We start from the raw sequence: 24501 nt of genomic DNA, 5'->3' as shown, positions 1-24501 counted from the left end.
GCTGCTGCACAGTTTGTGTTGGTCGTCCTCTAGTCCTTCATCAGTGGTCTCAGTCCAGCAGCGACACTGAGGTGTTTAAAAACTCCAGCAGCACTGCTGTGTCTGATCCACTCAGACCAGCACTAACACACCACCACCACGTCAGTGTTACTGCAGTGCTGAGAATGATCCACCACCCAAATAGTACCTGCTCTGTGAGGGTCCTGACCACTGAAGAACAGGGTGACAAAGTATGCAGAGAAACAGATGGACTACAATCTGTAATTGCAGAACTACAAAGTGTTCCTATATGGTCAGTGGAGCTAATAAAATGGACAGTGAGTGTAGAAACAAGGTGGTGGACTTAATGAAGTGGCCAGTCAGTGTATATCAATAGCGTCATTCCAAAATGCTGTATGTCTTTTTGTAAAAATGTTGGGTATAACAAGTTTCTGAGAAGGAAAACAGCTGACTTATATCCATTTTGACACCAAGTTATGGGTCAGTAGGAAGGAAAATGTCGACTCACGTAAACAGTGAAGTCTTTTGGAGCGCTGCTGATGTTTCCAGTGGGCGAGAGGACCCGCGGCACGTGCTCCAGGGTGACGTGGGTAATTTGGACCGGGTAGGACAGAGAGATCACCAGGAAGCCCTCAGAACCACGGAAGGCCCAGCACTTACCAGGATACAGTTCAGGCTGGAATCACACAAACACAAACCACAGACATCAAACAGCAGAAGCAGCTTCTGACTGTTAACACGGCTGTGTGTCTGTGGCGTGATAGATTGAGTGGGTGTCCATCTGGGAGGACGGTGTGTGTTTATGGTTGGAATTGTAGGTCCATGAACGTCTCTTGTATATTTATACGTCGTGTATATTTATATGTCCTCACAAGTTCAGTGAAAAGAGTGTAAAAAACTAGATCCTATATGTCCTGTAGCTGATCGAGCTAATAGCTAATATTTTTACCATAAGTCTTTATTTATGTTTATTTAATTAATTTATGGAGAACTTATCTCAGTTAAAAGGTGTTTTATAACACAATTACAAACAGGAAAACATGAGCCACAATACTACTAGGTATATGCTATTCCAGAGTTTAGGAGCTACTTCCACTGACTGAGCTACAAGTGATCCTGGGAGTTTATGGTAAGTCTTCCTCCGCTGAGTGAAGCGGTCTGGATGGCCCTTAACAATTCCACTGGTCAGTAAGACGAGCCAGATCTCACAAGCAAAGGCTTGTAGTCAATGAGAGTCTTAACAGTGTAACCTGCTAATAATTTAGTAATTATGTAAGCATAAACAATTTTCTCAGCATATTGTAGGGACAGAATGTGTCTTATTTTGGATAGGTTTCTGTTATAATAATGCTAGAGATACTAGAGATATTACTGATATGGGACTCCAATGAAAAGCTACCATCCAGTTTTAAACCAAGGTCTTTAATTGTAGCTTTTAATTTAACTGTAAATTACACTAGCCCTTATTCATATGATGCTAATTCTGGATTATTATATTATGTCTACCATGCTAATTCTAGATAAAAGTATCATCATTTCTATCATTTCTACCATGCTAATTCAAACTAATGGTGTGAACTCTTATTTACTACCATGCTAATTCCAGCTATTTATAGCAGCTATTATTTCTACTGTGCTAATTCTGGCTCATGAAACCAGCTATAATTCCTACCATGCTAATTCTAGCGAATGATGTTGACTATTATTTCTACATTGTTAACTCTAGCTAATGAAATTAACTATTACTTCTACCATGCTAATTCTAGCTAATGAGACCAGCTATTATTTCTACTGTACAAATTATAGCTAATTAAGCTAGCTATTATTTTTACCATGCTTATTCTAAGCAATGATATTAACTATTGTGGTGTACATTGACCTTCCCACATTGGGTAAAACACTGATGGCAGCACTAGTTTAAACTGACATTTGAAGCCTGTAATGTGCTTTATTTGGTACGTTGAAGTGTTTCAGTAAATACTTCAACTTGAAGCCTCACTCTGAACACTGGAGGAGGCTTTAGTACAGTACGCTTCACTTTACTTAGAGCGGACAAATACAACTTATGAGCTGTTATAATTTGTTATGATCAGTACTTATAATGTATTATGTTAACAATTCATAATGCATAATAAGCATGGCTACAAAGTGTAATGCATTTTTATAAATATTTATAGCCATGTTTATAATGCCTTATGAATGCATTATAACATGTTATGAATGTGTTTATAAATGCTTACCAATGTGACATTCGTAGAAAGTGTTACCGATTTTGTTCCAGTGTCACTTGAGTCAGTATAAATGCAGTAATACATCACTGTGTTTACCTGTATGACAGTGCGAGGGCTTTCAGAGTGATACCACAGGGGGATTCCAAACAGACTGAGGCACGCGGTCCTGGTGTGGTACGTCTCCGAGCAACGGGTGTTTATCACACTAGCACCTAAACAAACACACACAAACACGCACACACACACACACACACACACACTTACTTATATCCTGTTCATACAACAGAGTATGAGAGAGAGATTAGGGTGCTTAGGGATATCCAAGCAAATGCCTAGCTAGCAACCACCTGAGATATCATAACAACCACTTAGCAATACCTTAGCAACCGCCTAGGATACCATAACAACATGGTGCTATTGACTCAGGCTATCTACCTCTGAATTATGGCCCTTCATGAAGTAACACAGAACATGCAAAATTGAGAAAATGCTAATTATAGCATTTTTGAACCTTTTAACATTTTTTCCTCAGTTGCTATAAATTAACCCATGAAGGAGAGACTGAATGACACGCAGTCGGGGGCGGCTTAGACGAGTTAGCCTGCTTGCTAACTGCAATGTTAGCCACTAGGCTAACTGTATATGCACAAAATACACCTCACTGCCAACAACCATGCCAGGTATCTACTTTTTAAATAAAGATTAATGTGTAGCTCTGAGCTTTAGCATGTATTTAGTTATGTATTATAATTATTTTCAATTATTTTGGTATTTCACTGTTTACTGTAGGTGAGTTAGCCAGCTTACTAACTGCTATGTTAGCTGCTTGGCTAAACACAGCTGATCAAAATTCACCTCACTGTCACCACCCACGCCTGATATCTACACTTTATGCTACAGTTCAGTGTCAGTGTGCCGCACTACGCTCTCAGTTAGCCAGCTCAGTTTGCAAGTTAGCTAGCATGCTAACTAGACCGAAAAGGAGGATTCTTTTCATCACCAACACTGTAAAGTGTGAAAAATGCTGGGGAATTGCTTTAATCTGCCACAGTGTTGTACATCTTTAATGCTCTACCTGAAGACTCCAGCGCATAATCAGCCATTCCAACCCCATCAGCCCTCTGGAGACTCAGCGCTCTGTGGACGATCTGTTCCACATCCTGTAACATAAATCAGCATAAAAACATCCCGTTACAATAAGGGAAAACCAGTATCTGCTTTTGTTATTAATATGCATATTCCCACTTCAAATGTACTTATTATTAACATCACCTAGAGTTTTATTATTCATCAAAAATCAAAAATCAAAAATACAAAATAACTATAATACTAATAAAGGCAATCCAGTAGAAAAGTGGAGGTACTTATTTAACATTGGTGTAAACAAATGCTGCAACTACTCCATGTTCCATTTAACAACAAACTACACTGTGCTTTTGTTTTATACTACTGACTCCGCCCACAAAATAAACAATACAAAACACCTCTAGTGTCTTAAAAAAACAAGACGTTGAGTTTATTTCACAGTGGTCGTAATTTTAACGCTATAAAGTTTGGTCAGTAGGGGGAGCAGTGCACTCACTGCTTGGCCCCAAACTCCACCTACAAGCACAGCCAATGGCTCACGAGTGTCATTGTTATATTGGCTTCCTACTGAAACATCTGCATGAATTAGGGCAGGCTAAATGTAAACGATACGTAAATGAGGTGCTGGTAGGCTGGCACTAATTCTAGCAAATGGTATTAACTTCTTAATTTTTACCATGCGAATTATAGCTAATTAAGATTTCTACCATGCTAATTCTAACTAATGAAATTAACTATTATTTCTACTGTAAAAAATCTAGCTAATTAAACTAAATACAATTTCTACCATGCTTTATTCTCGCTAATGATACCAGATATTATTTCCACAATGCTAATTCTAGCTAATGATATTAACTATTATTTTTAGCATTTAAATTCTAGCTTATATTTTACACTGTACAATCACATCATTCTATCATCTTAAATAAAACAATATGTTTAGTTTATTTCACAGTGGTTGTAATATTATCACTTATAAAGTTTGGTCAGTAGGGGGAGCTCTCACTGCTGCACTCACTGCTAGAACTCAAACTCCGCCTACGAGCACAGCCAATGGCTCACGAGTGCAGTCGTTATATTATCTTCCCACTGAAACATCTGCATGAGTAAAGGCGTGCTAAATGTTAACGATATGTAAATGAGATGGTGGTAGGCTGGCGCTTGATTTCACGCACCGAAGCTGATTCATCACTCAAATCTCTGCAAGTTACGACAGTTTTATAAATCAGACGCAGAGTAGTTTGTACAGATTAGTTTAAATAAACGAAACTGACAGGAAAAAATATTCAGACAAATCAATACCTCAAATGAATAACATTAGTACTTCAGCAAACAGAAGACAGCAGAATTTTTGGTGAACAAAAACGCATTTTTCCTCAGGCAGACGAGCCAGATGTCCAAGTTTATCATCATCCCCAGGACGTCAGTCCCCACAAACAGCTAAATACACACATAGAAACACACTCACCTTTACGGTGACCGCTCCAGCTCCTTCTTCATGCAGGGTCTCTCCCACGGTTCTCCACACGTCCCTCTTCTCCTTCTCCCTTTCTTGTCTGAGTCTGTCCATTATCTTCTTTTCCAGGGCCTCCAGCGCCCTCTGCAGGTCAGGATGCATCACTACATCCTGCTTAGAGCTAACTGACCCAGACAGCTGCTGCAGCAGCCAATCAGAGAGCTCGGCCTTCAACTACAGCAGAAAAGAGATGAGTATTATACACGCCTTATTAGGTAAATATATACTAAGGTAAATTCAGACGTGTATATTTTTAATAGCTATGAACATCCCTAGTTTCTAGAGGCATTAAAATCTCATTAAATTTCCATCCATAATGACCCTAAGAATGTGTGTGTGTGTGTGTGTTCTTGTACTGGTATACTTGTGAGGACCCTGTGTCCTCACTATGATAGGACTATATGAAATTTTTGCTCAAGTGAGGACATTTTCCTGGTCCTCACTTGAGCATATGTTGTTTTCACCACAATTACTTTTTTTATTTGAAAACTAAAAGAGCAGCAAAACTTCTTTTTGCATATTGAGGTTAAAGTTAGGGTTAGGTTTAGGTTTAGGTGTAGTATTATTTAGCTACAGTAACACAAAAATCAATAGAAACCTATGGACGTCCTCATATGTATAGCAAGACAAACGTGTGTGTGTGTGTGTGTGTGTTTGTAGGCTCTACTTTGGCATTCTGAGATTCCTGGGCGTCCAGCCTGTGAGTGAGGAGTTCGGAAGATGACCGGAGGAGGGACATATCGGATCTCAGTTCAGAAATCCGATGATCGATTTCAGTCAGGTGCTCTTTAATCCCGCTGTCATGCTCTGAGTGAACACTAGGGGGAGACAGAGACAATATAAAACACCCACACTTACTCAGAGTGTGTGGCTTAAAAGAGTTTATATAAACGACTGAAGAAAAAACAGAAGACACGCTTACGTCGTCAGTTGAACTCTCAGGTCCTTCAGATCCGTCTGCAGCTTCTACACACACACACACACACACACACACACACACACACACACACACACATCAATTATATTCGCCACCAGGCCTGTCCCACCTTTATCAGTGCACTTCCTGTTCAGTGTGATGTTGCCATGGCACTGTAAACAGGAAGCAGCAAGATGTCACAGACGGCTTTTCTGACTTTCAGAAGTATGTTCCATAAATATTACCGAGAAGACGAAGGGGGGTTTGAGGTCTAGACAAAACCAGAAAATCATCGCTGTTCCAAGAAAAACAAAATATCTCCAAAAAGCCAGCTTTACAGAAGAGGGCAAAAACAGTCCTAACCTTTAATGTAAATTAATGTACAGATATTCTATTCCTTGCAATTTTGGAGCATTTCTATTGGCCAATTGATCATGAAATTTTCACACAATGTAAAGGACATCTGCTAAACTCAACTTATGCAAAAAACTAAAAGTTGCAAAAAACTGTGCTACTTTTTTTGAATGATACATTATAGCAGAGGTCACTAATAGGCGGACCGCGGTCCAAGTCTGGACCCAGACTCTGTCCTGTGCGGACCTGGACCTATAACTGATAAACTATGGAGAATTATTTAATTTCAACAGGGTGGTCCGATTTTAATCGGCGTAACTTTTCTAGCCGTTATGGTAGCTTTAGCAGCCCGGGAGACTCACAGACCAATCACATGCGTTGTAAATATCAAAAGTGATGCTACTCAGCCAATCAGATCTGTGCGTTACGATGAACACTGAGACTCGAGTGAGTGACGCACACACAGGGGAGGGACGAGGCGAGAAACAGCAGTCAGAGAAGAAAGTGAGTCAGAGGGAAGTTATTTTATATGGCTGCTCTAAAAAGAAAAACTGACAATGTTGTTGAAATATGACTGAATTGGACTTTATTTGATTTGATATTCAGTTGTTGACTGTATAAGATGTTGATATAACTATTAGGCTACTTCAGTAAACAGTATATGGCACTGAATCATGATGCAACTTAGACGCTATGATGTTCCGGACCTTTGCCTGAGGAAATTTTCTCTAACTGGACCTCACTGGATTTTAATTAAAGACCCCTGCATTATAGCATTTTTGATCTGGTTTGCTGAGCATTCAGACTTAATTATTAAAGTTAAGACATTAAAGTAGAAGATGTAAACACAAGTCACACAGAGAAAAAAAACACATCTGAGTGGGCAGATTTTACAATGTACATTTGGCAACAAAAGCTGAGATAATGCCCAACAAACCATACTGTACTGAGCCTGTGGGTTCTCCATGTCTTTATATTCTAGATATTCTTGATATGCGTGGTGATGAGTGTGTATTCCTTGAATGAATTTAGCATAGCAACACCTTAGCAACCGCCTAGGATACCATAGCAAATGCCTAGCAACACCGTAGCAGCCACCTAGAATACAATAGCAACTGCCTAGCAACACCTTAACATGCACCTGTGATAGCATAGCAACCACTTAGCAACACCTTAGCAACCACCTGGAAAACCATAGCAAATGTCTAGCAACCCCTTAACATGCACTGGGGATTGCTTAGCAACTACCTAGCAACAACGTAGCAGCCACAACCTTAAAAACCATAGCAAATACCTAGCTACATCTTAGAAACCACTTGGGATGCCACATCAAATGCTTAGCAACACCTTAACAACCACCTGAGATACCATAGCAACCATTTAGCAACACATTAGAAACCACCTGGGATACAATAGGACCCACCTAGTAACATCTTAACAACCACCTGGGATACCAAAGCAAATTAACCCATGAAGGAGAGACTGCATGACACACAGTGAGTCAGGAGGCGGCTTAGATGAGTTAGCCAGCTTGCTAACCGCAACGTTAGCCCCTTGGCTAACCATATATGCACAAAATTCACCCCTCTGCCACCAACCATGTCAGATATCTACTTTCTTTGCTACAGATTAGTGTGTAGCACTAGGTTTGATGTGTATATAGTTATGCATTACAATTATTTTCACTTTTATGTTTTACTGTTTATGCTAGGTGAGTTAGCCAGCTTACTAACTGCTTTGTTAGCTGCTTGGCTAACCACAGCCACATTCACCCCACTGTCACCACGCACGCCTGCTATTAGACTTTATGCTACAGTTCAGTGTCAGTGTGCCGCACTACACTCTCAGTTAGCCAGCTCAGTTTGCAAGTTAGCTAGCGTGCTAACTAGACCGAAAAGGAGGATTCTTTTCATCACCAACACTGTAAAGTGTGAACCTGCGCTCAGTGAGCTGTGTTTTTTCCGTTTTCTCACCTCGTGTGTGAGCTTCTGCTTTTGTCCGTCTTGTTTAAGCAGGTTGATCACTCTCTGATGGCGAGATGGAAAGACAGAACAAAAGATGACCGCTCACATTCAAACATACACATACCGTATATAAACAGCATTATTTTTGACTACATATTTAACCATATATTTTTAACTATGTACATGACATCAGACACCAGCACCCCAGCACTGGACCATCAATGTCTCTCTGTGTCTCCCTGTACCTTCCCCCCCACCCCCTCACCAGCACGTCCTCCATTTCTCTGGCTCTGCTCTCAGTCCACTTGGCTTCACGTTCGTGCAGATCAGCATATATTTCATTCCTTAGAGCCAACAGACTGGCATGGGCTAACTTGTCCTGCAGGGGGCACCAAAAACAGCTGAATTATTAGCTCAAAGACATATCAAAGTATTTTACATAAAATTTGTCCACTTTATTAGAAGCCCCAACCTTGCTGGTGTACAGTTAAGAGACCGTAGGCCATCTGTTGAAGCATCTAGGTCAGTTTCTGATCACAGAACCACTGCCACGCCACTGCCAAGTATATGGTTCACTACCTGCATAATATCTGGTTAGGAGTGGTTCTGTGGTCAGAAACTGAGCAAGATAGAGGAGATCTGACAACAGATGGGCTACAGTCTGTAACTGATCATCTACAGTGGACATATAAGAAAGGTGAAGCTCATAAAGCGATCAATAAGCAGAAGTACAAGTTATTTGTTTCTAATAAAGTGGACATGGAGTGTAATAATCATTGTATGTGGTGTTGATCATGCATGAACTATTCAGAGGGTGACTGTACTCACATCCGGAGGGGGTCGAACAGGCGCACGTGTGTGAGTTGGCTGAACTGGGGGGCTCTGAGTCGCACTGCGAGACAGCTTAGCAGTAACATAGGGATACCAATACCATATACCTGCAGACATTAACAACAACTCACCTGTAAACAATACACCTGACAGTAATACAGAACATACCTGATGCTACTACACATGTAACCAGTTCACAACCATCACCACATCACGTGTCCCCACACGTCTTCAACACGGCCTGCAGTTAGCATATGGTGTACATGTACATCGTTTGAGCTGAGATGATTAAGTAATGTCTCTGCAGACTCACCGAAAAGCAGCAGGAGGAGGAGGAGGATGAGGAGGATGGTCTTCCTCACACCCGCAGAGCGACTGCAGATAAATGGAGAGAGTGAGGTCATGCAATGCGTGCACACACACTTAACACCTTAAACCCTATTATTAACCCCTGCTGCACCACTTAACTATTTTTAAAAATACCTAAAATATTGATGCGCAGTTAACTTAGAACAAACAGCACAAATAAAATAGTCATTGTGGCATCTGCAGATGTTTGCACACCCTACTAAGCCAGTACTTAGTAACTATCCCTTTGGCAGACATCACAGCTTGCTAATGATTTTTGCAGCCAGACAGAAATTTTTCTATTCCTATTTCAGGAAACTTCACCCACTCTTTCTCACGGAACGCTTCTATTTCTGTGATATTCTTTGAACATTCTGCATGCACAGCATGTTTAAGATCTGCCCTCAGATTTTCAGTGGGGTTATGAGGGACATTCCACAAGCTTCAGGTTGCACTTCTTGAAGCAGTTTGTGGTGGCTTCTGAGGTGTGTTTTGGATCATTGTCCTGCTGTAGAAGCCAGCCTCTACCCAGCTTCAGTTTCTTGACTGTGTCACATTTGCTTCCAGCTTGTTTGCAGTGGAATCCATTCTTTTATCTACCTGTGCAATGCTTCCTGTGCCACTGGCTGCCACACAACCCCCTTATATTTAACCGTTGGCAAGGTGTTCCGTTCATCAAATACTGCTCTTTTTTATTTCAAAACACATCTTTGGTTATTGTGGCCAAAGAGTTCCAGAAGTTGACTTCTGCGATGAGATCGCTAAAGTTTCTTTCTGATGACTCTTCCATGTAGATAATGTTTGTGAAAGCAATGCTACATGGTAGAATGGTGCACCACCACTCCTACATCAGTTAAACCTTCCTGCAGCTGACAAATCCTAATGACCATCCCTGACCTGCCCAGCCAGTCGAAACGAGTCAATTAAGGTCAAATGAGTTAAATAAGTTCTGAGGCTTTTTGAGGCTTTTGCACATAGCAATATCAATATTAAAATCTTTTTCTATTTATGAAAAATATGAAGTCACTGTGCACCAATATATGCAAAAAATGTTAAGTTTTTTAATAGTTCACTTCAAAAATCAACAAAATATGTACTACACATACTGACACATACTCAGCACTTACCTGCTGAGGAGAGAAACGTTGATCAGAGAGATTCCAGAAGTCAGACTGTACCAGGCTGTTCCCAACCACCAGTACATCATCGTAAGAGCACGCGCTAAACAGAAAATGCACACAAAGACACAAATAAATGAAGAGATCATTCACTCAGGTATTGAAAATAATAAAGTGCAGAAATATAGGTGACATATAAAACATTAAAGCTTGTGTGTGCATCAGTACCTGGGGAAGTCAGCATCTCTCGAAGCCCAAACTCTGCCTCAGCTGGAGACTGAGAGGAACCTGGAAGATAACAACAGCTTAAATATCTCCCTCTGTCTTTAACACACAGATGAAACTCAGCACCCTACACCTTACAGCAACATACACACTACACATTACACCCTACACCTTACAGCAACATGTACACTACACATTACACCCTACACCTTACAGCAACATACACACTACACATTACACCCTACACCTTACAGCAACATACACACTACACATTACATCCTACAGCTTACAGCAACATACCACACATTACACCTTACAGCAACATGTACACTACACATTACACCTTACAGCTTACAGCAACATGTACACTACACATTACACCCTACACCTTACAGCAACATGTACACTACACATTACACCCTACACCTTACAGCAACATACCACACATTACACCCTACAGCTTACAGCAACATGTACACTACACATTACACCCTACACTTACAGCAACATGTACACTACACATTACACCCTACACCTTACAGCAACATGTACACTACACATTACACCCTACAGCTTTACAGCAACATGACCTACACATTACACCCTACACTTTACAGCAACATGTACACTACACATTACACCCTACACCTTACAGCAACATGTACACTACACATTACACCCTACAGCTTACAGCAACATGTACACTACACATTACACCCTACACTTTACAGCAACATGTACACTACACATTACACCCTACACTTTACAGCAACATGTACACTACACATTACACCCAACAGCTTACAGCAACATACCACACATTACACCCTACACCTTACAGCAACATGTACACTACACATTACACCCTACACTTTACAGCAACATGTACACTACACATTACACCCAACAGCTTACAGCAACATACCACACATTACACCCTACACCTTACAGCAACATGTACACTACACATAACACCCAACAGCTTACAGCAACATACCGCACATTACACCCTACAGCTTACAGCAACATACACCGGGCACATTACACCCTACAGCTTACAGCCACATACACACTACACCCAACAACATATACACTACACATTACCCTTCCAGCAATATATACACTTACATATGTACATATAAATTATGTATCACAGTCTACACAACACTCTACACATAAGTATATATTCCAGTTGTATTACGTAAAAAGTGCTTTGCTGACTGATATGATTGTCAGTTGTTAACTGTGAATTGTGAAATATGACTGTCTGTTCTGCTTCCGAATCCTGTCCCCTTTACAGAACACCATTCAAAAGCTTACTCACTCTAAACCCTGACTAGTAAACGAGTGAACGAGTAGGTTATAGAGTGGCCTGCAGTGTGATTTGGGACAAGCCGTTACACCACAGCAGAGACAGAGAGACACACAGGAAACAGGAGGATGCTGTGGCTACACTGAGAGAATAGCTTGACACGCACACACATACACTGAGAGGATATTACCTCAATTCACGAAAGCATGCACACACTTACACACACGCTAGACTGCACACACACGCATGCGCAAGGTCTTTCTTGCACACACAAACGCACAAACACACACTCACTTGAGCTGCTGTTGGGCTGGCTGCTCCTGTAGTAGCCCTCCTCTGATGAGGAGTATCCTGAGGAGAAGTCTGGTGCCTCCATGCGAGTGGAGGTGCTGGCCATCAGAGGCGTCACCGTGCTGCTCGGAGGCCGCATAGCAACACCCCTCCTCTGGCTAGGACCGCTCAGGAGCAAGCCCGTCCCTGGAAACACAATACTAGGCCATTTAGTTAGAGTTAGCCTAGTAGCTGCATACGTTAGCACTGCATGAGTTAGCACTGTAGCTGTATACACAGTATTGTAGCTAAAGGAGAAGTATTGTAGCAACATGAGTTAGCATTGTAGCTATGCAACTTAGCGGAGCTATATATTAGCAATAGCAGACATAACAGTTAGTAATGTACCTACATAAGTTAATATTGTAGCTACATGAGTTAGCACTACAGCTATTTGACTTAAGTATTGTAGCTATATGGATTAAGCTATGTGAGTTAGTGTTGTGGCCGTAAGAGTTTGCACCGTAGCTGTTTGAGTGAATATTGTAACTATATGGATTTGGAGTAGCTATTTGAGTTAGTACTGCAGCCCTTGAGACTGAGCACTGTAGCTATTTGAGTGAATATTGATACTATATGGATTCATGGTACCTATGTGAGTTAATATTGCAGCCACAAGAGTTAGCACCATTGCTGTTTGAGTTGGTATTGTAGCTATATGGATTCATAGTAGTTATGTGAGTTAGTACTGCAGCCATAAGAGTTGCACTGTAGCTATTTGAGTTAGTCTTGTAGCTATAGATTTGTAGTAGCTATCTGAGTTACTATAGCAGCCATAAGAGTTTGCACTGTAGCTATTTGAGTTAGTATTGTAACTATATGGTTTAATAGTAGCTATGTGAGTTAGTACTGCGGCCATAAGAGTTAGCATCGCAACTATCTGAGTTAGTATTATAGCTATACAAGATAGCATTGCAGCTTTAAGAGTTTGCACAAGCTATATGCATTGGTATAATAGCTATGAAAGTCAGCATTGCAACTATATGAGTTAGCGCTGTAGCTACATGAGTTAATACTGGAGCTTCATAGCTATGTGAGTTAGTACTGTCGCTGTATAAAATACTATTTTGCCTGTAAGAAAACAGCAACATTCAGTGGGTAGAATCATACATATATATTTTAACTGCTTTTTAAAGATAAATTGTTAGCATTTTAGTGAGAGAATAACTAAAGACTTTAGATCAAGGATTTTTATGGTAGAAGTGCTATTTATTTATAAAGCGAGAGATTAATATGCAAAACAATGTTGAAGTGAGGAAAAAAAAACACATATAAAAAAAGACTGAAACATGATATTATTGTAATTTATCACTGTTGTCGGAAGAAAATATCATATCTCCAAAATGGTAACTTTACAGGAGAAGGAAAAAACATACTTTACTTTTAACGTAAATCAATGGAGCCAGATTTTTTTTCAAGTCATTTTGGGTCATTTCTTTTTAGTCTATTCTTCATGAAATTTACAAGCAATGTAAAGGGTAATGGATATTTTCAAATTATGTCAAAAACTGAAAAACGTCAAAAATTGAGATACGAGGTTTTCTTCCGACAACAGCAATATGCTGCTTGGTACTGTGCAAAAGTCAGAGACAACCCTTTATTTATTTATTTACCAGGTAAAATGGCCATTTAGTAGGAGAAAATGCTGAGGGAACTGGATATTTTATTCCCTTGCATAAGGAAGGGTAAAGTCAAAGGACAATACGTGCAAAAACAATGACCACCCCAGAGTCAACATCACCTAATGTGTTTGGGATTATCTGGATAATGCAAAACCAACTTCTAAGACTGAACTTTAGAGGGTTGTAAAATTATGCCTGCAGATTTCTTTGAAAAACTGATAGCAAATCTCCCAAAGAGAAGTTGATAAAGGTTAAATCCTGATAAAAATGTATATACATGGGGGACTCCCATGTATATCCCATGCGCAACCGTCTAAGCGCTGGCCCTATCATCAGGAGGTTGCGAGTTCGATCCCTGGTGATGCCACAGCCATCCGTAGCCGGGATGGTCCCCCTCCCCCCATCACCCGAACGCGAAGCTAGTCAGTGCAAGCGTCTGCTAGCTGACGTAACAGATCTGGCGGCTGGCGCTTTGTCAATATACCAATACATCAATGTTAATGTATTTTCAATATATTCTCTTTTGCACAAGGTGACCGAGAAGGAAAAAGACAGAAGTTAATGTGTTACAGGAAAACATTATCAATTATAGTATTGCTATCAGGTGATTACAAACAGATGACCAAGACGTCATCTGCACTGACCTGTGACATCTGCTTTGACAGGTGCGATACTGTACGGGCTCTGTAATTCGCTAACGCTGCTGGTGCGGCTCGAGGCACGAGAAGACCCACCCGGCCTGCGGCTTCCTGTCTTCTTCTTGAAGACTCTGTACAGAGAGAAGAGAGAGAGAGAGAGAGAGAGAGAGAGAGAGAGAGAATACCGATGTAAACAGAGAGGAAGTGAGTTTAGTTTCCATATATTAAGGCTACCTGTGGCCTGTAATTGTGAAAAGCTGTTAAAATAAAATGTTCTCACAAAATGATGCCCTGTGTTAAAGGCTGCCCATAATTTTGAGCTACAGTATGTAATGAACAATAGCTAAAAACAAATAGTATAATAACAAATATGCAGAATAATGTTATAGCTCTTCGGGTTGCACCATCATTTAACCGGTTTAGTTCACTATACAAGCTGTGTGTGAACAGGTTTCCAGGATGAGTGGACGGCATCATATGCTTATAAAACAATTTGTATTTTAAGCTAATTAAGTAGTTGGATGTAGTCAGCTAGCTAACATATGTAAAGCTGTGACAGGTTCAGCAGTTTATTAAGTAACTAACTTGTGCACTAAAACTAAAAGCAGGCGTGATGTACATGGCACGACAGTTTTATCTCTCTGCAGCCTGTTTGCCAAAGAAAATTGAAAAAAAAAAAATCAAGGTATTTATGTTTATTCCACGCAAATTCTGTTCAGTCAAACAGAGTAAAGTCAGCATTTACGGACTTTGGTGGCAAATGCAACCTTATTTTTGCCTCCTTTTTGCTAGCCTTCGTTTCTCCACCTATACTGGGGAAGCAGTTGTATTTGTGCATGTTTAAAAACGGGCTAAAATCGCAGTTAATTCCCGGTGGGAAAATACTGAGGTGGAATGTTTAAAGCGACTTTGTGTCCGACCTCTATGGCATCAGTGACCCGTCTCTGTGTAAGCAGGGCCTCCTTCACTGCCAGCTTAAGTCGTTTAGGCTACGTTCACATTACCAGGTTGAAGTGGCACAAATCCGATTTTTTTCTGATTCATTCACGTGACGTTACTGAGTAGGATGTGCGCATGAGGGCTCTCTGTGTGTTGTGTGAGGGTGTGCCAAGCTTGCCAGTACATGGGCAATAAGGACGGTGTTACGAGATGACATCAGTTTGTCCCAAAGAAAAGTGTTGGGATTTCAACAAGGTATTTCAGGCAGCTGAGAAAAGTGGTTTCTGTGGGAGAAACTTTCTCCCTCTGGCCTGAACTTTTTTTTACATGCACTAAAAGCTACACAACACACTAAAGGAAAGGGTAAAACCTGGAAAAAGCATAATAGGTCCCCATGAAATCTGACCACTTTAAACCACACAGTGAGTGCATTTACATGCACTTAATAATCTGACAACTGCAGAAAATCAGACTTTGTTAGTAACCCTAACAACATGTTTATATGCACTTGAGTAATCAGATAATGGGAAAACTCCAGGTCTACATGAGTCAGGCAGTAATCAGATTTCTGCTTTGTAACCAGCCAATAAACTCACAGAAGAAGCTTTTTAAAACATTGCGCGGAAAGAAATCAGAGTAAGGGTACACATGCACTGAGAAATCTGATTAAGAACTCTGAGCTGGATTTTAGCTCAGTAATCAGATTTCTAGGCCTCACTCCAATCTAAGAATAATCAGATAACTGCAGAAATCAGATGATCGGATTATTGAGTGCATGTTAACACACTCAGTATTAAGGCTATATGGCGCAATTTTTAAACCACAGTTTTGATATAAAACTGATTAATCTGTCAGTCCTACCTGACGGGGCTCTCCCTGTATGAGATCTGTCCAGTGGATCCAGTAGAGCTGTTGCTGGCAGCGTCGTCATCGTGGGGGTAGTAGCCACTCGTCACCAATCTTGAGCTACGTCTCGACAACGCTGCAGGAAGAGAGATCGAAATCAAATGCACCTACTGCATCAAAATGGAAATCTTTGGCCGAAAACCAAAACCGAAATTCAGGACGCACTCGGTCGCAAACCGTAAAACCAAAAAAAAGTAAATAAAAAAGGTTTTCATTAAATAAACTAAAAGTTGGCTACAGGGGTCCCTTTTCCACCCCAAGGCCAACCAGTTTGTAACCAGAAAGCACAGCGACCCACAGGAAAACAACAATAGGCAAGCCTAGTTTTGCAGGACCGCCAGGCCACATCCTCTGTCTTCTGAAACTTTTGGTAAATAACGCCAGGAGCGTAGTGGCCATTTTAAACGTGAGGGGGCAACAGTGGTCAGTACATGACACCCCCCAAACCCCACACCCCTCACTAGTAGGCTCAGTATTACCCTGTGTTCACACAGGCAACGACTTTTTTTCATCTCTCATCGCCCAAATCGCTGGTCGCTCATCGCCTGTGGGCATTTCTGAACTTGAGTGGACCGTTGGTCGCCATGGTTTCACTGATGCCAAGCGGCCAGAAATCGGCAGCTCTCATTGAAAATGAATGACCTCCGGCCGCTTTGTTGCGCCGCGCCGCTGCCTGTAGCAGCGCATTTTTACAATACAGCCAATTTTTTGCACAGTACTGTACGACATTTGCAAAGTACTATATGGGTTGATACTGTACTGTATTTGCTATTACTGTCTATATGAGTTAGTATTGTAGACTGTGGCCTGTGGTTAATAAACTGTAGATAACTTGAGGAAATCAAGTTACAATCATTTACATTCTTTTACATATAGAATGCATATTTTTATATATATATTTTTATATTCACTGCAGGCCTCCGTCAGCCGCTACAGTGAAGCTGAAGTCTGGAAAGTGGGCACAAAGTCTTTAACCACAGTTTATTTTCAAAAGAGAGAACCAACACAAACCACAGCAGAAGCTCGCGCGCACACACACACACACACACACACTGAGCAGTGTCTCTTCCGTTTATTGCGTTAATTCATTAGCATGAAGCCTTTCTGAGCCTCACCGCCCTCATCATGTGTTCACAGTTACAGGAGACAAGGTAAATAAGACTAAGAGTGGAAACCACACACAAACACACACGCACACACACACACACACACACACACACACACACACACACACACACACCAGCATGGCAGTTATTAGGACTGACTGAGGAATGCAGCTTAGTAGGAACAACAGAAAACTCAGTTAAGTAAATACATTCTATTCATCGAGAAACAAATAAACACATTTAATAACTGAATTGAATAAATTAAAATACAAACATAAAAATAATACGATAAGAAATATGTAACAGCATAAAGTAATAAAAATAAAGAGAAAAGATAAAGATAAAGAGACATAAGGAAGTTATAAAGACATAGAAGAAATAAATAAAATAAAAAGAAAGAAAAAGGGAAGGAAAAAGAAATAAAGAAAAAAAAGAAAAGAAAGGAAGCAATTAAGAGAAAACAACAGAAAGGAAGAAAAAGAAAAAAGGAAGGAATTAGGAAGAAAAGGAAAATGAAATATGATAAAGAGAAATGAAGAGGTTATTACGCCACAGAATAAAGAAAGAAAGAAAGAAAGAAAGAAAGAAAGGATAAAGAAAGAAAAGAAAAGAAAAAAGAAAAGAAAGTAAGTAATTAGGAAAAAAACAAGAGGAAGCAAAGAAAGAAAGGAAAAAGAGACAATATGAAGGAAACGAGGAAAAACAAACCGTAATATTAACTGATAAAGAGAAGTGAGAAGGGAATTAGAGAAAGAGAGCAGAGTGGGGTCAGCCAATCAGCTTCAAGCACATCATCAGCTGTAGCAATTGGAAACTGTCTCAAGATTCCACCATAAAAGTCAATGAAAACGATTTTAATTCCAAATATTTTACAATTAAAAACAGATCCTGCTAAACTCTGCGTCTGGGCGGAGTCGGTACGCTAAGAGCTCTGGGCTGTTAGGAGGAGGAAATAATATTTAGGGTAATAGCGCCTCTAAACACCGCAATAACCTTAAATTAAACCAAGAATAAATGAAATAACTCCCAGCTTCCCCAGACCTCCCCTTTAGGCCTCTGACATATGCCTCCCTTAATCTCCACTGCTTTAATCTCTAATGCTGTAATCTCCGGCTAATCCAGACCTGCACGCCGCTGTTTGCTAGCATCGGATTAGCTGGTGGGGAAGAATGAGGAGGAGGAAAAGTTTCGCCCGAGCTTCTCACTCGCCTCATTCCCAACAACAGAAAACCCTGTTTTAGGAATTAGAGCTGCACTGTTAATGCTAACAGGCTAATTTTCATAGCTAGCATTGCAGAAAGTCTTGCAATTAGCATGATCGCTGTCATACAAGTGGTGGTCAAAAAGTACTTAAGTACAGTAACGAATTACATTTATTTTGTTACTGTACTTAAGTAGTTTTTCATGTACTTTACTGAAGTTTTTCCATTTTGGGCGACTTTTTACTTTCACTCCACTACATTTCAAAGTCAAATATCTTTTTACTCCAATACATTGTGAGAAATCTGTCGTTCCTTTTGGTTTATGTGTGTATAAAAGCGTAACATGTCAAAATGAAAGAAGCGCGAAACAAGAACACCAATCAGGGCACAGCGGTCACTTAGTTTTGAGCTTGTTTTGACCTGTTGGTCATACCGACCCAGTGCAGCACACGGTTCAACATCAGTGCAGCAGCGTAAAATTTTGGGAGAGTCTATTCAGCATAAATGATGAACTAACCTAACTTTGTGTAAATAGACCACAATATAGAAATATGTACACATATGCAGTCGTGACTGACGCGTCTTTTTTCTGAATTTATACAAACACGATTTCATTTTATAGTAAATTTGTTTTGGCTAGTTTATGTTTATGAACAGAGACCTACAGACGCAGTTTAGTAAAGGAAACTCATTTGTGAACCTGAGTTTAAAGTTTTTATTAAACTTAAATTTGTAACTAAGTTGCCAATAAATCTCAAACTGAAACTTTGCTTGTTTGTATAAAGTGATTTCAGAGCCACTCAGTTCTACCTGATGGAAACTGTTTGCCTTCAGTGTTTTGTGCTTATGATAATTTTAATAGACGTCAGCGTCACTAATTAATGACATTCTATTAAAAGACTGGTTTACCAAGAGAGACACTGGAGTATTTTCACCTAAAATGAGTTGATGAAGCGAGTCTTGTTACAAAAATGATAACAGGACATCAGAGTCGTAATCAATCTTTTAGTACTTCTACTTTTGATACTACATTTGAAGGCAAATACTCTTGTACTTTTACTCAAGTGGAGGTCTAAAGGGAGGAACTTCTACTTTTACTGGAGTAATATTTTACCTTGGGAATCTCTACTTTAACTCAAGTACATGATTTGTGTACTTCGTCCATCACTGTGTCGTACCAACTTCTCACCACTGGTCACATCAGCATTTCTAACTAAACTTTTAATAAGCTAAAAAGAGACAAATAGTCAAGTCCAGACAACTCAAGTCCAAAGTGGGTCTAATAGATTAAATAGTGATGTTTTTAGAACATAACCTCTACAGTACCAGACGACACAAAGAACACAACAACCTTACACAGCCAGAAAAGGCTCATAGCTACGGAGCCCCTGAGGGACATGTGGTGTATTTTTAAGGTAAAAATCTGGTGACCGCCACATACTATGTAGTGAGCACCAGATACTAAGTGGTGAGCACCTGATACTCTCAGGTAAGCACATAATACTATGTGGTGAGCATCCAATACTATCAGGTGAGCACCAGATACTACAAGGAGAGCAGCAGATTCTATCAGGTGAGCACCCAATACTATTAAGTGAGCACCCGAAACTATGTGGTGAGCATCAGATACTATGTGATGAGCACCTGATACTATCAGAAAAGCACTCAATACTATGTGGTGAGCACCCAATACTACATAGCGAGCACCCGATACTATCAGGTAAGCATCAGATACTATGTGGTGTGTACCCAATACTATCAAAAGAGCACTCGATACTATCAGGTGAGCACCCGATACTATCAGAAGAGCACCAGATTCTATAAGGTGAGCACCTGAGACTATCAGATAAGCACTCAATATTATGTGGTGAGCACCTGATACTATCAGGTGAGGACCTGATACTATCAGAAGAGCACCAGATTCTATCAGGCGAGCACCTGAGACTATCAGATAAGCACTCAATGCTATGTGGTGAGCATACGACACTATCAGGTGAGCATCCAATACTATCAGGTGAGTACCAGATACTATGTAGTGAGCACACAAAACTATCAGGTGAGGACCCAATACTATTAATTGAGCACCAGATACAATATGATGAGCACCCAATGCTATCAGGAGAGCACCCAATACTACTCACCAGGTCTGTAGCTAGTGCACATGCACTTGATAGTATCAGGTGCTCATCACATAGTATCGGGTGCTCACCACATGGTATTGGGTGCTCACAGGGTTGACTTAAATTCTTCAAACATCTAGCAAAAAACTGGCCAATCAGGACATAATTTTCTCCCTGTTATCTGGGTAAATACAGCTTAGTGAGCTCTCCAACTGGTTAGGACTTCAGGAGCTGAGTAGAAGGCCTAACGCGTTAGATCAACAATCAGCATAATTACGAAGTGACAGAGGAATCGAGGAAAAAACATCACTCTAGGCCTTCTGGAAGTTCTAGATACATCACTGACTGAATACAAGTGACAGACTAATATAAAGTACAGAGTCTGCTAACTTTCATAACGACAGATGAAACAGATTTCAAAACTTGCTTTGTCTTTACTACACTGTACAAAATATGACGTACATTGCAGTAACTGCCTGGTTCAGAGAACCACAGTTGCAAAACAAAGATATTATTCAAATTCTAATACAAAAAAGCCTTTTTTCTCTCTTTCTATCTTAATCCTGAGCTGTGATCCAGAGACTAAAGCAGCAGGAACACCGGATCTACGTGCTGCATTCCACTGCAGAAGGAGTGACACGTGTTTGTGACCACTGAGCAGTTAAGGACAAATCACACTGATCTAAATCCAGCAGTAATCAATCCCAATCCTGCAGAGCGGAGCTCAGCGTTCCCATCGCTAGGTAACAACATACTCCGTCCAATATTTTAGTCATGATATCAGCATTGCGAGTGTCTGTATCGCAAAAAAATATGATTTTTTTCCAATCACACATCCAGTAACTTATAAATCTACAACAAAGTGAAAAAGAACTTGAATACTATGTGGTGAGCACCCGATACTTTCAGGCAATAAAATTTGTTTGTAATTTGCTTCCAAGTTGGGTGGAAGCTCTGACATCGCTTGCTCGATGGTCCGATGGCTGCAACTTCAACCGGACTGAAAGTGGGTGGAAACGTGTAATATGGTTTCTCATGTTTATCGTTTCCAAAATATTTTAGTTTAGTGTGACACAACTTACGTATTGTCTGGCTCCTGTCCAGGTCCTTTGTCCACTCAACTTCATAGAAGCTGGCTACTAACTCGCTAGCTCAGGGGTCGGCAACATACAGCTCTTTTACTGTCTCCACCGCAGAATCAGATTTGTAGGTAAAAATAAAATAATCCTCCTTTACAGTAAAATAAAGCTCTGCTGATTGTTCAACACAGTTTAACAATAAATGGTCTTAAACTCTGGAGTTAATGTAGAACTGCTAATTCACCCTTTAACCCTGAAGATCAGCACAGACTGCTGGTCACCATAGCAACACAGACAACAGTCTCGCCTAGCTAGTAGCTAACGAAACAGCAAGGACAAGGATTTAAGACGAACAACAATAATTTCAATAAAACACAAATGGATTTATTTGCATTTACAATCACTCCATCCGGTTTCCTGATACGTTTAGTCTGCAATGAGAAACTGTCAAACACTACAACGTCGCGAAGCTGAAGTCAGATTCTCATTCGCAGCTTCTTGTTACAATTGTCCCGTTCCACCTTAAATTGTGCAGCAGTTACATTCTGGTGCCTCAGGTACCATTTAAGGTGGAATGGGAAAATTCAAACAAGAATCTGGCGAATAAGAAGCGACTTCAGCCTCGTAAAAAGTCCAAAGTTGAGAGACATTTTACAAGAAACTGTTCTACTTTTGAGAAAAAGGTTCCTGCTGGAGATGCGAGAAAAGCAGCTATAGCTAAAGCTTAAAGCAGAGCAAAGTAAGTCTAGGACATCAGCATATAATGAGACTTACTGGACATTTGGGCTTCTGACCCCTGTGCTTGCTTTTAATGCAGAGGGTGCCGGTCAGATTTCTCGCTCATCTAGTTGTGTTTTTGTTATGTGCCGCCACAGACTGTCCGGGCGCTGCACTTCCGCACTTCCACGTTCCGCCTTTTGCGTTCTGTCAACATTACATTATCAATTAAAACTTAGAAAATCGATTTTTGACATTTGTGAATCGAGTCAGTATCGTCCACGTCCGCATCGCGATGCATCTAAGATTTGTGCATGTTAAAATGTTTCACTGTGGCCAGTGTGGATGTGGACAAGCTGTAACTCCACTGGTGGCGGATTTAAATGAGGCCAAATTCTCAGAATGGATCACCAGTGAGACGCTCAGTTCAATTAGGTTACCTATTCTACACATCTGTAATTTTCATATTTTAAATACTTAATATTTTAAATCATTTATGGAAAATTTGAACAAAAATCTGGTGAATAACTGACTTCAGCTTCATTTCACTGAAGAATTAGGGGTGGGTGATAATAAATAATTGCCCCCCTCTTTGAAGTCATATGATGCCCTAAATGTAACTGAAGCCCAGCAGTGAGGAGCTGAACTTTACCCTCCTCTGCTGTCACTGCAGACTGGCAGGGTCGCCTACAGAGCAGCGCTGGTAGCTGTTAATGAAGTGATGCTCTTTTTTTTTGAGGGTCTCATTTCATAGAGGAAGATTTCAACCACTACCCCTGTAACTCAGAAGAAATGGGATCGGGCCCAAGTTTACACACTCTTCCCCTCTTTCCTCCAAATATAGACAATCAGCCACGATACGTTTGGCCAAATTCTGCTTCTTCATTTTTGCACTGGTGCTAAGAGGCTAATGCGGCTAATAAGTAATGGAGCCTCATAGCTGCTAGTTTAGCATCGTGCAAACTGCCTGTTTAAATCATCACAGACTGGCCTCAGACTGTGTCCACTTGGTCAGTCCAGTGTCTACTTCTTCAGTCTCACTCAGACGTGCTTATATGAGCCACACAGCTAATCTGATCACTGAGTTCTGGAGAAAATACACACATAATCAGAATCAGGCCTTTTCTGCCTAATCACGTTTAGGCTTCTTAACCGAGTCTGGATCCTTCACTCCCTCCTTCACTCCCTCCTTCATTCTCTCCTTCATTCTCTCCCTCATTCCCTCCTTCACTCCCTCCTTCACTCCCTCCTTCACTCCCTCCTTCATTCCCTCCTTTATTCTCTCCTTTATCTCTCCTTCATTCTCTCCTTCATTCACTCCTTTATTCTCTCCCTCATTCCCTCTTTCTCTCCCTCCTTCATTCTCTCCTTTATTCCCTCCTTCATTCTCTCCTTTATTCCCTCCTTCATTCTCTCCCTCCTTCATTCTCTTTTATTCCCTCCTTCAGTCTCTCCCTCATTCCCTCCTTCATTCTCTCCTTTATTCCCTCCTTCATTCTCTCCTTCTCTCCCTTCTTCATTCTCTCCTTCACTTCCTCCACATTCTCTTTCATTCTCTCCTTTATTCTCTCCTTCATTCTCTCTCTCATTCCCTCCTTCACTCTCTCCTTCATTCTCTCCTTCAATCCCTCCTTCATTCTCTTCTTCCTTCCCCCTTCACTCCCTCCTTCATTCTCTTTCATTCCCTCCTTCATTTTCTCCTTCAATCCCTCCTTCATTCTCTTCTTCCTTCCCCCTTCACTCCCTCCTTCATTCTCTTTCATTCCCTCCTTCATTTTCTCCTTCATTCCCTCCTTCATTCTCTCCTTAATTCCCTCCTTCGTTTTCTTTCATTCCCTCCTTGATTCTCTCCTTAATTCCCTCCTTCACTCCCTCCTTCATTCTCTCCTTCATTCTCTTCATTTCCTCCACAAGCTGCTTCAGACTAACCAGATGTAAACC

General features: G+C 40.6%; 1 protein-coding gene across 1 annotated transcript in view; it reads right to left on the bottom strand.

The window, feature by feature from the left end:
- The window catches only part of si:dkey-92f12.2 (SUN domain-containing protein 2), a 29378-nt gene that overhangs the window by 2790 nt on the left and 2087 nt on the right, over nucleotides 1-24501 (bottom strand). Inside the window, exons 2-16 of the mRNA XM_036565206.1 lie at nucleotides 16292-16412; nucleotides 14498-14622; nucleotides 12196-12378; nucleotides 10593-10652; nucleotides 10374-10467; nucleotides 9212-9273; nucleotides 8896-9005; nucleotides 8333-8446; nucleotides 8077-8130; nucleotides 5756-5799; nucleotides 5501-5651; nucleotides 4786-5007; nucleotides 3307-3391; nucleotides 2328-2443; nucleotides 509-676 (exon numbers count right to left, since the gene is read on the bottom strand). Of these exons, the coding sequence (XP_036421099.1) occupies nucleotides 509-676; nucleotides 2328-2443; nucleotides 3307-3391; nucleotides 4786-5007; nucleotides 5501-5651; nucleotides 5756-5799; nucleotides 8077-8130; nucleotides 8333-8446; nucleotides 8896-9005; nucleotides 9212-9273; nucleotides 10374-10467; nucleotides 10593-10652; nucleotides 12196-12378; nucleotides 14498-14622; nucleotides 16292-16412 (1709 nt within the window). The remainder of the gene's footprint in view (nucleotides 1-508; nucleotides 677-2327; nucleotides 2444-3306; nucleotides 3392-4785; nucleotides 5008-5500; nucleotides 5652-5755; nucleotides 5800-8076; nucleotides 8131-8332; nucleotides 8447-8895; nucleotides 9006-9211; nucleotides 9274-10373; nucleotides 10468-10592; nucleotides 10653-12195; nucleotides 12379-14497; nucleotides 14623-16291; nucleotides 16413-24501) is intronic.

The sequence above is a fragment of the Colossoma macropomum genome, unplaced genomic scaffold, assembly GCF_904425465.1.
Source record: "Colossoma macropomum unplaced genomic scaffold, Colossoma_macropomum, whole genome shotgun sequence".
Taxonomy (NCBI): domain Eukaryota; kingdom Metazoa; phylum Chordata; class Actinopteri; order Characiformes; family Serrasalmidae; genus Colossoma; species Colossoma macropomum.
This window is presented reverse-complemented; position numbering and strand designations above follow the sequence as displayed.